This window comes from Gopherus flavomarginatus, chromosome 7 (genome assembly GCF_025201925.1).
Source record: "Gopherus flavomarginatus isolate rGopFla2 chromosome 7, rGopFla2.mat.asm, whole genome shotgun sequence".
In the NCBI taxonomy this organism is placed as follows: domain Eukaryota; kingdom Metazoa; phylum Chordata; order Testudines; family Testudinidae; genus Gopherus; species Gopherus flavomarginatus.
The window spans coordinates 70,812,011-70,828,326 of NC_066623.1; the positions used below are offsets into that span (position 1 = coordinate 70,812,011).

At 40.8% G+C, this 16,316-nt stretch overlaps 1 protein-coding gene across 2 annotated transcripts in view; it reads left to right on the plus strand.

Annotated features, from left to right (window-relative positions):
• The window catches only part of LOC127054941 (complement factor H-like), a 104,439-nt gene that overhangs the window by 35,946 nt on the left and 52,177 nt on the right, over nt 1–16,316 (plus strand). For both annotated transcript variants that reach the window (XM_050961363.1, XM_050961364.1), the window contains 6 exons: nt 2,409–2,585; nt 6,319–6,495; nt 8,044–8,217; nt 8,658–8,840; nt 10,601–10,783; nt 11,250–11,432. In XM_050961363.1, coding sequence (XP_050817320.1) covers nt 2,409–2,585; nt 6,319–6,495; nt 8,044–8,217; nt 8,658–8,840; nt 10,601–10,783; nt 11,250–11,432 — 1,077 coding nt within the window. The remainder of the gene's footprint in view (nt 1–2,408; nt 2,586–6,318; nt 6,496–8,043; nt 8,218–8,657; nt 8,841–10,600; nt 10,784–11,249; nt 11,433–16,316) is intronic.

Genomic DNA, 16,316 nt, shown 5'->3' on the forward strand with positions numbered 1-16,316 from the left:
TGAGCTATGTGGGGGCAGAGTGTGTGTGGGGCCTTGGAGGAGTGGACAAGGGGCAGGGCAAGGCTGTATGGTGTTGTGCCAGTGGAAAATTGGCAGCCCTAGTTGTTTCATTTCTAAAAGTTAGATTGTTAACTCTTTGGGACAGGTACCAGACATTTCTTTGTCTTCTGTGTAGAGATGAGCATATCTTTTTGTAATAAAATAATAATAATAGTCCCCAACCCCTCTGCCCAACCCTGTTCTTCCTTAACTCAACCCCATAGCCATTCTTATTCCCACCTCTCAGCACTAAAAATAAAAATGTAGCTGTGGCCACTTGAGCTGTGGGGGGAGCTAGCCTCCTCGCATATGATCCTGTCAAAGATCATAGCTATGTACTGAGGTGGCTAGCCACTTGCATTACCACAGCAGTACTCCTATTTTTAATGTGCTAGTTCGATTGGAGCTAAAGCTAAAATATGTCTCTTCATGCTAGAATGTATAAGTTTCCAACTCTTATGTAGATATAGCCACAGTCTCAGTGCCTGGCATAAGTGTTGCCCCTAGGAACCAAGAGAGACAACTGCAAGGAAAGTTCTGCTCAGCCCCTGCCACCTTGGGCTTGAGCATGTTCAGGACAGATTGAATCTTCAGAGAATAATCAAGCTCCAAATCTGTACTTTCATAGGTTTATAACATGGCCAAATTTGGGTACATTTTTCTGAGGACAGCAAAAGGTGAATCTTTGACACCAGGTGGACACCACAGCCAAATGTTGAGTTGCTGCTCCAAACCATGGAAGTGCTAGAGGTTCTCAACAAAACAGCTCTAACAACTACTTAGCATCAACAAAACAGAATATTTTACTCAAACATCAGTGTCCGAAACAGCAAAACCGTTTCAGCTTAAACTTTTCAAAACAAAACAAAAAATGATGCTGAGGCAGACACCAGACATGGAAAATTTCAGTCAAATGGTTAAAGTCTAACAAAGTTACAAGCAATTAGAAATGGGATTTTATCATTCAGAGAATCGAGCAAATTTAAGAAAAAATGTTACTATTAGCTCCACCTAATATTTATAAATTGTGACATTTAGCCACTGGTCTGGCCTGTGTTTAGGGATACTGTGGAGGCAAATTTCAGAGTGTTACCTGTGTTAGTCTATATCAGCAAAAATGACAAGGAGTACTTGTGGCACCTTATAAACTAACAAATTTGTTTGGGCATAAGCTTTTGTGGACTAAAACTCACTTCATCAGATATAAGAGAGCTCCCATCTTTTCATGTACTGCTATATATATCTTCCTACTATATTTTCCACTCCATGCATCTGATGAAGTGGGTTTTAGCCCACAAAAGCTTATGCCCAAATATACTTGTTAGTCTATAAGGCGCCACAGGTATGTCTCATTTTTGTTGAGGCAAAGTAATCCAGGGAGCAGTTGTGCTTCAGGAAATCCTATCTTTCTGTTCTCTACCAGGCATGAGTTGTGTGTGCATTACACCATCTTTTGGGATAATGCAGCATGTTCCTCTGTCTATACGTGGTCAGCACTTCTGGGTGTTACAAAGTGGGTTAAAACCATGGATTCACTTTGCCCCTCTGCCTCCCCTTCCTCCATGGAGTGGCTTGCACAGTTTGTCTGGTAGCTCTGGGAGCTTGAACATCAGTTAAGATATTATGTATAAAATCAAGTTCTCAACCTTGATAACAAAATTCAGACAAACACATCCTGCCTCAAAGCCTCATTCCCTCCCTATCTCTACTCTCCCCAAATGCCCAAGACAGTAGATGGGCTGCGCAGTGTATCCTGGAAGTCAGCAAATTCAGGGAGAGAGTGAATTCCAAAATTGAATGCCTCTCCAGGATAATGCCCTGCTACAAACACCCTCTCCTTTAAACTGAGGGGGCCTAGCATAAATGCTCTATTGGTCACAGTTATGGAAATATTGCAGTGGGTGAGGCTGTCTTTGAAGAAGGCAGGTTAAGTGATAATGTCTGTATGATGTTTTATCACTGTCTTTCTCACTGATGAGCCCCTTGTGATTTGAAGGTGCTTCACCAAATTACTTATACATACAGCACATACAATACAAGGATAGAATTTTTCCCGCAGAATAAGAGCTGACAGTGTCAGAATCAAAATGACTATTTTCAGTTCAACCATCTTTTAGACTGACTTTGAGAAATCAGTATCAGGAATGATTGGGAGAGATAAGAAACACTGATATACACTATGATTTCTTACCTTCCTCTCCCACTCTCCAAAAGTATGAAGGAACTTCTTGTTCACAAAATTTTTAAATAGCATTCCTCCATTTCATTTCAGGTGTACCTCTTCACGTGGTCACCCTACATCTATGAAAAGCATGTTAATTAATAGTATTTATCTTGAGATAATGTCATACTCTCTCTCTCTATTTTAGAAATCTGTGAAAAAGTTGAGATACAGAATGGTTATTTCTCTGACAGTAAGAACAGATTTAATTTAAACGAGGAAGCAAATTATGGGTGTCAGATTGGTTACACAACTCCAGAAGGAAATGAGTTGGGAAAGACACAGTGCCTTCAAGAAGGATGGACTCCTTTACCAAAGTGCATTAGTGAGTAATTTAATGATTGAAGAACTCTCTACTTTGCTCCTTTTTTCCCCGAGTAGAGGATGAGCACCATGTTCAGGGCTGGAGAGAAGCTTGCAGCTTCATGTGGGGAAACTTATAAGGCTGAGGCTCCTTGGGTTATGCCTTACTATGACTGGACAAAATTAATCTATTATTTGGGGGAGGTATTACCATCATAAATAAAATAACTTACCATTGACTGATCAGAATTTAAATCATAAAGACTTAAATTTTATGTAAAAGCATCAGAGCACAAAATTATAAACACTTTCTTCCAATTGTTGTCACTTTAGGTATCTTAGTTATAGTCCTCTGGTTTCGGGAGTCCCTTCTCTCCAGATGAGAGGAAATACGGTGATTAAAATGGACAATTAAATCTCTCACTTTTGTGGGACAATAACTCCAATATTAACCCAGTCCAAGTGGGGGGTCATCTCTTCCTTTTATTTCAGGCTGCCTTATTTCCTGGCTATTCCTCTTTTTAGCTTATTATTATCCACATACACAGAACATAAAAGAACTTGCTTATAATTTGTCTTCAAATGAAGTCCATTCCATCGCTCAGAGAAGAGTATTAAATAAACAGCATAGCTACCAAGACCTAGAAAATCCCATCTACATTATCTGTCTGTGAAATACAGGAACTTTAAGTTGTTCTCAGTTCTGGCTCTGCAAAGTGGTGTCCCGTATGATAGCACCTGCAATAACTCTTGCACACTGGGATGTTTCACACAGAATAGTCTACAAAATTGGCTCAATAAATGAATAAACCTTCCTTTGGATGCATGGCTCTTTATAAAGTAGTCTCCTATATTTCCAGTCAAGAATAATTCTCATGTTTCTATAGGGAGGAGATTCCCTGCAATTTGTGACTCATTTGGAAATCAGCAGGGAAATGTTTGACTTTTGTGGTGTTCATGCATGTTATGATTTGAAAATAAAGGCAGTGAAAATGACAGTGCTGGTGCATGGATTAGTTTGGTTGGTAAACAAAGACCAGACCCTCAAATGGGATAAAACAGGACTAAGTGTTAGGGACACATAACTGAATGCAGTGAGAACTCCTTATTTACTGTTGTATGCTGCTTTCCATCTTTGAATTTTTATATGTATAAGGCCCAATTCTCCTCCTGTTCCATCTGCTTTGCATAGTTTTAACTGCAGAAAACAACCAAAAAAATAGTTGGTTGGTTGGAATTCCTCCCCCACCCCAGATATAAAGGTATGACTAGGGAAAAGGCATCATAACCGGTATGTCCTGGCTATTCTGGCTGCTGAAATGATCCTCTGGGGCCGTAGAGAACCAGCATAAAATAGCTTGAAGGAGGAGGAGCAACCTAAGGATCTGGAAGGCAGAAGGTTGGCTTGAAGTTATGTTTGTTCTATCCCTTGATCCGGTTCCTTGCTCAGCATAGCTGGACCAGAGCAGAGAATCTGTTCCCTGGCTTCCCTACACTGGAGCAGAATCTAACCCTTACAGATGATGCAAGGGATCATGACTACAACCTAATTGTAACTATCACAGTAACAATAGGTATGTCTACACTATGGGATTATTCAGATTTTACAGAAACCAGTATTTGGAAACAGATTGTATAAAGTTGAGTGCACGCGGCCACACTAAGCACATTAATTCGGCGTGTGCGTCCATGTACCGAGGCTAGCGTTGATTTCCGGAGCGCTGCACTGTGGGTAGTTATCCTGTAGCTATTCCATAGCTCCTGCAGTCTCCCCCGCCCATTGGAATTCTGGGTTGAGATCCCAGTGCATGATGGGGCAAAAACAGTGTCGCGGGTGATTCTGGGTAAATGTCGTCAGTCAATTCTCCCTCTGTGAAAGCAGTGGCAGACAATCATTTCGTGCCCTTTCCCTGGATTGCCCTTGCAGATGCCATAGCATGGCAACCATGGAACCTGTTTAGCCTTTTTTCACTGTCACCATATGTCCACTGGATGCTGCTGACAGACACGGTACTGCAGCACTACACAGCAGTATTCCCTTGCCTTTGCAAGTTAGCAGAGACGGTTACCAGTCCTATTGTACCATCTACTGCTTTGCAAATTGCCAATGACGGTTACCAGTCATATTGTACCATCTGCTGCTGTCATGGATGCTCCTGGCTGGCCTCGGTGAGATCGGTCGGGGGCTCATGGAGAAAAATGGGAATGACTTCCCAGGTCATTCCCTGTTTTAAGTTTTGTCTAAAGGTAGAGTCAGTCCTGCCTAGAATGAAGAATCAGAGAAGCAAACGTCTGCTCTGGGTCAGAGCCCGAGACATCCCACAGAAATGATGAGCTGCATGCCATTCTAGGGGTTGCCCCTGCAACAACCCCACCCGTTGCTTCCCTCCTCCCCCACCTCTCCTAGGCTACCGTGGCAGTTATCCCCCCATTTGTCTGATGAAGTAATAAAGAATGCATGAATAAGAAACTGACTTTATTGCATCTGCAATCAGAGATAAAAGCGGGGGCAGTCTCCAGCTGCTATGATATTCCAGGCAAGACTGAATCTCCATTAGACAAAGCTTAAAGAAGGGAATGACGGGAAGTCATTCCCATTTTTGCGAAGGTGCCTCTAGCCGACCTCATCGAGGCCAGCCAGGAGCACTCACAAGATGATGATGATGCCAGATATCAGTCATATTGCACCATCTGCCATCAGGAAGGGAAGGCAATGGGATGCTGCTGTGTAACGCTGCAGCACCGCATCTGCCAGCAGTATCCAGTAGACATACAGTGACATTGAAAAAAGGAGAGAAATGATTTTACCCCTTTTCTTTCATGGGGGCAGGAGGGGGAGGGTTGACGACATATACCCTGAACCACCCACAACAATATTTTTGATCCTTCAGGCTTTGGGAGCTCATTCAAGAATGCAAATGACTTTTGGAGAGTGTGGGAACTGTGGGATAGCCAAAGTCCTCAGTCCCCCCTCTCTCCCTCCCTCCGTGAGCATCCATTTGATTCTTTGGCTTTCTGTTATGCTTGTCTCAGATCCTTAAGTTTCACGCAGCACTGTGTTGAGTCCCTGTTGTGGCCTCTCTCTATCATAGCCTTGGAGATTTTTTCAAATGCTTTGGCATTTCATCTATTGGAACAGAGTTCTGATAGAACAGATTCATCTCCCCATACAGAGTTCAGCTTCAGTATCTCCCATACGGTCAATGCTGGAGCTCTTTTTTGATTCTGGGACTGCATGGTCACCCGTGCTAATCGGCGCTCCAGACTGGGCAAACAGGAAATGAAATTCAAAAGTTAGCGGGGCTTTTCCTGTCTACCTGGCCAGTGCATCCAAGTTCAGATTGTTGTCCAGGGCAGTCAAAATTGTGCACTGTGGGATAGCGCCCGAAGGCCAATATCGTCAAATTGTGGCCACACTAAGCCTAATCCAAAATGGTTTGAGTCACTATTATCACTGTAGATTTTCGAAGACAAACATGTCTGGTAAACATTAGTGGGAATGATATAAGAAGCAAGCATGCAAAATGCAGGTATATATTTATTGCCTAAATGTTTTGTTCTAGTCTTGCCTTCTAAATCTATGAACACTTTCTTTTCACCACCACATATTCCTAAAGAAAAATTAAGGAGATATGTGTGTAAAATTTTCATTTTTTACTATACTGGGGCCCAAATTCACAAAGATATAATGAGAATGCTTTAGAATACCAGAATTTCTAATTAAGAAAAAAAATTAAATTTCTCTAATTCTGCAGAAACATGTGAAAAGCCTCGTTTCGAGTATATTAATTTCCACACAACTCAAACGGTGTTTCTGCCTGAAGAAATATTGGAATATGAATGTGCAGATGGATACCAAACTGTAAATAAAATCACAACAGGTTATACAGCGTGCAGCATAAATGGATGGACTCCTGAGCCCCAGTGTCGTGGTAAGGTGTTTTTGTTTTGTTTAATTAAACTACTACCCTGCAGAATGAATTCCTTTGACTGTTATAGTTGCTATATTGATTACAAGTTTAAATAGCTCTGATGTCAGTGCAGGTTACATTGTGGATAATGACTGGGTGGGAAGTGTTCATGTCTGCTGGGACAGTCAAGAATCATTTATTGCATTCAGTCAGCAATCCCCAGGAAAGTGTGTTCTTCGTAATCTTAACCTTTCCAGATTACTGTACATCTTTCAGGAGTCAGATTTGTCTTGCAAACCTCCAAGTTTCACCTCCTTGCAAAATCAGACATAAAAAATCCACTATTACTGAAAAAATGGCTTCCTTTCTCATTTTTACCATATAATAATAAAATTAGTCCCTTGGAATATAAATATTGTACTTACATCTCAGCTCTACAGGGAGGGACTGGCTGTTTGTGCAGCGTCTAGTGCCATGGGGTTCTCCGCATGTACTGGACACCCCAGACACTACTGCAATACGGACAATAAATACTGTTCCCCTGGGTCAGGCTCTGAGGGAAGTCTGAGGAGGGTTGGAGGGGCTGGGGTATCTCTGCTCTGCACAGATCCAGATTTGCTGGGATTGAGAGCTTCGTGGTCTGCTCAGCAATAGCTGCATCTGTCTGTTCCAGACTGGATGGAGCAGCTCTGATTCAAACAGAGTCCAGATTAAATTAAAAAGTAATGGAACCATTGGGAAATAAGAGGTAATGAGAGCACTGGAAACTGCAGAATTATTATTGTACTATGAAAGTCAAACAAATCTTACAAAAACTTTGAACAACTAATAGTTCTTTTTTAAGTCATGACAAATAACAATCCAGTTTGAAATGTAGCATCATTAACTGATTATTTGGTGTATTCCAAGTGTGATTTTTCTGAGTAAGGATCTGAGGCTATGAAACCTACCAGTTTCTAAATTACTTGCAAAATGTTTATAGTTAAATTAATAGAATGTGGGGGGAAGATTATGGAAAGTCACCCCTTCATTTGGTTAAATGTCATCTTTATTTTTCCTCCCAGTTATGTCTTATTGTGCTTCTTCTGATACTATTGTGCTTGGTTTTTTTTCCTGCTTGCCTTCTTTTCTTTCCCCACCCTAGATGATGTTCTTACTCTTTTACAAATTCCCAGTTTTTTCAGCAAGATCCTTGTTCTTGGTGATAACCAAAGCCCTGATCCAAATCAGTAGATGCCTTTCCATGGTTTAAAACTGGTTTTTGATCAACTCCTTTTGTTCAAGCAGCAAAGAGTCCTGTGGCACCTTATAGACTTAACAGATGTTTTGGAGCATGAGCTTGCATGCATCCGACGAAGTGGGTATTCGCCCATGAAAGCTCATGCTCCAAAACGTCTGTTAGTCTATAAGGTGCCACAGGACTCTTTGCTGCTTTTACAGATCCAGACTAACACGGCTACCCCTCTGATTCTTGACCCCTGTTGTTCAAATCTTTTATATTTTAAATATTTTCCCCTAGAAATATTTGCTATAATATATTTTCTTTCCTTTCCTCACCACCATCTTTAGCCATAGAATGTGAAATGTTGACATTGTCCAAAGGCTCAGTTTTCCCCCTGAAAGGGAAATATAAGAATGGAGATGTGGTAACTTTTTCCTGTGCAAAAAGTCACAAAAGAGTGGGACCTGACTCCTCTCAATGTTATTACTTTGGATGGTTCCCAGCATCTCCGACATGTAAAGGTAAATATTTCTCTTAGGTTTATTTAAGTAGGATACCTATTAGTAAATCTGGCTCTTCGATACTCATAAACTCTTCTGTGGGCTCTTTCTGGATCCTAGTATCTGTCCCAAGATGAACTACCCCATCTATCCTCATGCCAATTCACTTACTAACCCACTGTGCCTTCCTTTCCCATTTGAAACTGTGAATTTGTTTCCATCCATTTTGATTATAGTGAAACTGCCAGTTGTGTGAAGTGGTAGTAGGTTGAACTCAGGGCACTCATTTCCTCTTGTGACCTAAAGTAGGATTTGAATCCAAATCTCCAGATTTAAGGTTAATTAATCCATTGGTCAGCTGTGCCATCTTTCTCCACTTGAAGCAGTGAATTTTTTTTTCATTTTTATTGTTGTCTATTTTTAATTGGAACAACTGTTTAGATATAATCTCTTTGTATTAGAGGAAACCAAAGCTTGTGGAGAACCACCCAGCATTACCAATGGGAATATTATCAGTGAACTTCATGAGAACTATCAGCATGGTGACTCAGTGGAATATGACTGTGACCACAGTTTTAAAATTATTGGATCAAGAAAAATAGAATGTATTGATGGGGAATGGACATCTTTACCTTCTTGCACAGGTAAAATGTGTTTTTCACACTCTTAAGATTAATATAGATTAATACTTTTCTATTTTACACTTTTAGAGACTTTCAAAATCAAAACTATACCTACTTAAATGTAACATACTGGCCAGTGTACATAGTTTCTGTACCACAGTCCTCTCTGAGATGGAATCAGACCCGTGCTAGTGTTTTTATTGACCTGACATCTAAAATACTTCCAACGGCTCACTGGAGAGCATCACTTAGTATGCATATTAACTAACATAGTTTTAAAAAATTAAAATGAATGCATTATAATATCTTCTTTTAGTTGCAGCATATTTAGAAATCGAACAGATTTTTTTGGTTTTATCTGAAATGAAAATATGCATTTATAGGAAATAATTACAGATGTTTTTCTGGAATAAAAGGATATTGTGACCTAAAAAATAATAGATAAAATCCAAAGCGTTAACAGATCTACTAGAGGTTCTATGATTGTCTTGGTATGTCTAGTGATTTGGGCTTTGGCCTGCTGAAATCATCATTGGTTATGTTTCCATACTGATCTATGACAAGTGTAAGGAAAAGGGTGTAGCTGCTGGCCTCATTTTAGCACTGTGTAAGCTGAAATTGTTTCCTAGATACTATTTTCCGTGCCTTGCCTTAAATACATGTAAGCAGAACTTTTGATGAATGCCATTGGATAACAGATCAGTTGACTATTTCACTATCATCCTAACATGCTGCTGAATGTTGTTTACTATTATTTATGGAGCACCATAGGTGCACATAGCAAGGTACCTGTCCCAAGGAGTTATGAGAAAACTAAAACACAAGTAAAATATTTCTATAGCAAGTGAAAGACAGAAGTATAGAAAAGGATGTTTAATGAAGGGAGAAAAAGCTGCATGCTGCCCAATCTGTGAGAAGCAATTCTATTTGTAGGAGCAACGTGAAATGAAGTACAAAGCCAAGAGTGGAATATAAAATAGAGTGGTTAGCAAAGAGATTTGGGATGGAGCAGTATAAGGAAATGTCATAGCCAGGGAAGAAGTTATTCTCAGTCTTATAATTTGTAGGAAGTTTCAATGTAATGCAGAAAAAGAGAGCAATAAAGGTTAGGCTTTAAACAGGTACAGTGGGGTGACACGGTTGCAGCAGCAGGAGAGCAGAGGCTGCAAATTAGAAAGGGGAAAGTGTAGAATATGGGGGTCAGGGAGCTTGCAGTTGTGAACATGGCAGCTGTGTGATTTTTCAGCTCCTGGAAGTGTGCACTGAAGATGGCAGGATTTTATTTTCTTTAAATATAAAATGAGTATTAAGGGGGTGTAGTTTAGTGTCATGATAGTAGTGAACTACTAGCAATTTGTAGTGTGGTATTGTGTTGAATGTGAGTATTGATTTGATTTAAGATTTCCTTACATTTTAGTGTTTTCATTCTTGTGAGGGAATATAAATTGAGCATTGCTAAGTTAATGATATTTTGTATGTGGAAATAGAGAGGAATAAGAGACAATCCTTACAAAACTTAGCTGTGAGGAGAGAAAAGCTGAATACAGTCCTGGAAGATGTCCTATTCATAGAGAAGTGAGGGAGAGGAGTTTGGAAGAAAGGCAAATGTTATTACAAACTAAGGGCCTAGTTCTGCGCCCATTTAAGTCAATCAGAGTTTCACTTCGAACTTTAATGAGAGCAAGGTCAGGTCCTAAAGAATTATTTTAAGTAAAGCTCTTTGATCATGTTTTTATATTTACCAAGAATATAATATGGAATATTTATGCTCTTTTCCGCAGAAGAGAAAAAAACCTGTGGACTACCACCCAGTATTACCAAAGGGAAAGCTGTCAATATAGACCATCAACAGTACATTCATGGAGATACAGTGGAATATGAATGTGAAAAAAACTATGAAATGGTTGGGCCAAAGACAGTGAAGTGTCTTAGTGGAGAATGGATATCTTTGCCTTCATGTGCTGGTAAACTATTTAGATAATACTTTAAGCACTAAATTAACAACTTATTTAAGGTTGAATAGAGATTATTCATCAATATTCAGGCAGATACAGTTTATACAGCTATTTAGAACCATTCTTTACATACCATAGTATATTCATAGTGTGTGCAAAGTTAAGCATGTACATAAAAGCATCAGTGGCTTTCAACAGGGTTTGCCTGACCCCACCTTTCAGTTTATCTTTCCAACAAAGGGAGCTCAGCATCTTTGAAAGCTTTATGATGTACACAAACGAAAAACATTTTTTATTTTTTTCTTTGATCTCTTTCTCTTCTGGTAAATTTAGAGATTACTTGTAACAATAGTAGACACAACATTCTCACATGGCCATGTATTTGCAAATTGAATGTCTGCCTTGAAATGAATATTTACTGGACACATCCTATGATTTATAGCATATTTTAATTTTTGTGTTGGATTTTATTTAGATCAATCTGCTACATGTGCACTTCCAGACAATTTTGAGAATATAATCATTTTACAAACTATCACCAGCAAAAAGAGCTATAAGCACAAAGCATCTATAAAGTACAAATGTAAAACAGATGGCACAAACTTTATACAAACAATTTGTAAATATGGGGAATGGACACCCAAAATTGACTGCATAGGTAAGCTTGTGTATTTATATACAAATTGTTCTTTTCTAATTATTATAATTACCAAGTATTACATCTACCTTTTAGTCTGAGTGAAATTCAGTAGTTTGAAAAAAACAACTGGTTTAATCATTAAAACATATATCTGTTTATATGCCGAAGCATAGGAAAGACAACTTGCAGCTTTTAAATTACTGAAATAATTTGATATTCTCTAAACCAGGGGTGCACAAACTTTTTGGGCCGAGGCCATATATGGGAATAGAAATTGTATGGTGGGCCATGAATGCTTAGTGGGTTGTTTCCAGACAAAACGTTGATGATGGCCATATTTCTTTGATGGAATCCTATTTATTCTATTTCTCTCTGTATAAAGTGTGTGAGTATATACACAAAGAGAGAGAGAGAGAGAGAGAGAGAGAGAGAGAGAGAGGGAGTCCTATTTCCCTGCATCCAGTAGGATCAAACAACAGAAAGTTTCTTTGCTCTAAGTTCCAAGCTTTTTCCAGCTTCCACTGTACCTAAAAAGCATTAATAAGCTTTCCCCCAAGACCGCTCCCTCCCCTAGTGCTTACTCTAACTATCTCCTTGACTTTCTGCTCCTTCCTTCTTTGTGATGTTCCTTTTTCACTCTGATACAGCTCCCCCAGTAAATGCCCCAGCCCCTGCATTTATTTTATCAGTCCCCAGAGAAACACCTTGGGCCATATGGTTCATCTTCTACTCAGTCCTTGCCATGTTGCCTGTGTTTTGGATAGTGCTCCTATTGTTTCAGCTATCTGGCTCCATGAAGGAGCTTAATTGTTTTTCACAGTGATCTGGAATGAAAGGTGGTTGTTTTATTTCCCCCTCCCTTCCCACCATCCCCAGTTTAAATGAGGTGTAACTCAATCCACAACAATAGGAATGATTAGGTTTGCTGTCTGTTTGACAAAAAGAGAATCCTGAAGACTGCTGGGGCTGCATGTTGTGTTATACCCTTACAAAGGCAACAAGTTCCTGGTTTTATTTCCTTACTGGATGCCTATTAAAAAAGTCCAGAGCAAAGAATTTGTGTCCTCAAATGAGCATTTAGAATAAGCAAGAGAGAGTGAGTTCTACTCAGGGCTTGTCTACGTCACAAAGTTGCAGCGCTGGTGAGGGGGTTACAGCGCTGCAACTTAGGAGCTGTACACATCTGCAGGGCATCACCAGCGCTGCAACTCCCTGTTTGCAGCGCTGGCCATACTCCCGTTTTGTCTCAGGTGTAGAGGATCCAGCGCTAGTGATCCAGCGCTGGTAATCAAGTGTAGACACTTACCAGCGCTTTTCTTGACCTCCGTGGAATAAGCAGGTATCGCAGCATACCTGAGGAAGCCTCTCTGGTAATCAAGCAGGTCTCCTTCCCCGGTTTGTTCTCGCGTTCCCCGAACCCCCGTGCAAGCAGGTCTCCTTCCCTGCGGTTTGCAGGGGGGTTCGGGGAACGCGAGAGCAAACCGCGGGGAAGCAGGTCTCCTTCCCCGGTTTGCTCTCGCGTTCCCCGAACCCCCGTGCAAGCAGGTCTCCTTCCCTGCGGTTTGCAGGGGGGTTCGGGGAACGCGAGAGCAAACAGCGGGGAAGCAGGTCTCCTTCCCCGGTTTGCTCTCGCATTCCCCAAACCCCCGTGCAAGCAGGTCTCCTTCCCTGCGGTTTGCTCTCGCGTTCCCCGAACCCCCCTTGAAGCCGCCCAACAGCGCTGCAGTGTGGCCACATCTAACACCACTTGCAGCGCTGGTTGCTGTAAGTGTGGCCACTCTGCAGCGCTGGCCCTATACAGCTGTACTAATACAGCTGTAACAACCAGCGCTGCAAAATTGTAGATGTAGACATACCCTCAGTCTTAAATTTAATATTGCTCATGAGGAAAAAGTAAATTCTTTTGGAGACACTAAAGTCCTGCTAGAAAATATCTATTCTGCATTGTTGTATGCTTTTTACTGTGATTTTTAAATTGGTTTGCACACCCAGTGAAGACACAGTTGAATATTGTTATACCATGTGTGGTCCTCATTTGTTTTATTCCTAGGACTTAACTGAGATGCGGGTCAAATGTATTTCATTTTTTTTGTTTTGGTAATTTATCTTGAATCTCAACAAAACTGAAATGTTTTAAATGGTTGAAAGGTATTTGCAGTTTGAATTGCATCCCTGTCTCCAAAGTGTCCACATACTGTATGTGTATATATCTATATCTATATATAAACATTTCATATTTTTAGAGAGAGAGAAGTGGCGGGGCGGGGTGTAGTGGATTGCAGTAATGTACAGTGTTTATTGGTAGAAATTACACCAGGTTAGAAACAACCCACTGAAATGTCTGCTGAAACCAGAGTTTAATTCTTGGGCTAGCACAGAAGGGTGTTGTGTTAATATATTCTATGAGACATCAGAAATAACAACACTACAGTATCCAGATATTTGTGAATCTGATACATTGACCATTCTTCATTGACTCTGGAGCTAGCAACTGAGTTTTCAGACAGATCTTTTATAAGAGAATTTGTGAAATATATAGAAGCAGTACATCAGCCCCTCCTCTGTTCCCCTCCAGCTACTTTAGCCATTGAGCAGGGTCAAAGATAGGACTTGTCCCAGTCTATATTATAGGCAGAGTGGTTGTCTGACATATCTCAGTCTAAGACACTGTTTTCAAACTTTAATTGTTTATGCCAAAATTTTCCATGCCAGGTATCTGCCTCAGGCTGATTTTTTTCCACCCCTTTGAATAGTTTCAGTCACACTGTTTCCACTATTTCTAAGAATGAGATCAGGGAAAGATACATTATTTTGCCCATGATAAAATGTTCTTGCAACCTTTTCTTTGAACTGCTCTAAGATCCCCATGTTTTAGAGCAGGACCTTGAAATTTGTCAGGGGAGTGGTTTTGGCATCAGGGATGTACCTTTTGTCACAACTGTGAAAATCTGCCAAAATTTGGCCAGATTTATAAATCTTTGAAAAATCTAATTTTTATATGCTCAGTAGAGATTTTTCAGAGAACTTAGCTGTGAATCTCTAAGGATTCTGCTCACTCTCCATCCACTGACCATATTGTGCATACACCATCCTCACAGAGTGACTGAGAGCAGTCCAGCCAGGCTGCAAGGGCAAAATCACACTTAATTGCTACTCTATGTTGAGACTGGACACCAGAACTGAGAGCCTGTCTCCTTGTGCTCTCTATGGCCCTCTTGCTGGCCCACAGTTAGAATGTAGGAGAGAGAGCTCCCTGACTCCAATAGAGAGGGGGCACAAGCTGGACTAGGGAAGGGGAAAAAGTGTATTGGGACATGGAGCTGAGGTGAGGAGAGACTGGAGGCTGGCAAGATGGGGAGATGGAATGGAAAAACTGGTACTTGGAACTAGGATGGGGGGAGATTGGGACTTGGGATCTGAATGAGAGGAAGGAGGGAATAGGAGCAGATATAGAGGTGGTGGAAGGGAGAGCATGTGAAAGTGAGTGTGTGTGTGTGTGTGTGTTGGGGGAGATACAAAGAGGAGCCAGATCAGAGAGGGAACAGAGAAAGGGGAACTGGAGCTGGCTGGGCACTATTCCTAAAGTAAAGTAAGTCCTATGACTAAAATATAATCTTAAAAGCAAATATCTGTGAAGCACATTTGGAAAGAGTTTGTCTCATCTCCACCTAGCGCTGGTTCATATAGATGACAACCTGCCGCTGCTACCAGTTACTCCATTAATTCAAATGGCAGAGGTCTGTGCAGCAGATCTAAAGGTTCCAACTCTGTACATGATTGATGTGGGTGTCAGTAACATGCCACATGATGGACTTTCTATTTTTATGTACTTTTTAAAAATATATTAAATTGCGTGCGCGCATACACACACAGAGCCATGTTAAAAGAACATTAAGGTTTCAGCTCAAGCACTCAAAAGTTAAGAAATACCAGGTATTTTTTTAGCCCCATCTCTGTTGTATCTCACAATATTTAATGGAGTCATAGTGTTTAAGGGCAGAAGGGACCACTGGATCATCTAGTCCGATCTCCTGTATAGCACAGACCATCAACACCACCCACACACTAAACCTATCAATTCCAAAGAGACCAAGTATTACAGCCTACAGGAGACTAGACTATTATGTGCTAAAGGCAGAGAATAGGCAGGACAGAGGTGCGCCAGTTCCCAAGGATCCCACAATAGAAGAGAAAGTAAGTGAGATGTATCCTGATAATCCTAGCAAATGACTGGAAAGGAAGGTAAAAGACCCTAAGGTAACATCCAATCTGACTTGGGCTATAATTCCTTCTTCTTTGAGTGCTGTCCCTGTGGGTGCTCCTCTTCAGGTGATGATGCGTCCTGGAGCCATTGATCAGAGATTTATGGTCTGGTTGGGACACACATGCGCAGCAGCTTTCTTGCAATGCCATTGGAGTCTCTTCAGCACATGCACAGCTGACCCCCCTCACTTCCATCTCAACTGTCTTCTACTGAAGATGGATCTTGGAGCAGTGCCACAGCTTCTTCCCCTCGAGCTAGAAAAAATAGATAATTGTTTGTTCAGTTTAAATTTTTTCCGTAGTTAGTTGAGACAAAAAATCTTAGTTTTCTTCATTTCCAAGTTAACGGTTCCCTGTGGAGCGCAAACCATGTAAGAAAAAATTTTTTCGGTCCACTCGGGACTTTACTTTAAACATGCCAGGCTCCCCTGGCTTCAAAAGATGTGGCTCTTGCAAGGAGGTTATGCTAAGCTCCGATGGGCACTCCTGCATGAGATGCCTCAGGGAGGCACATGTACCATCCAAGTGTATCCACTGCAACAATTTGAAGGCGAGAGCCAGGTGTGACTAGAATCTATGACACAAAATGATCTTAATGGAGAAATCACTCCAACATGAATCTGAAAAGGACACTCTAAA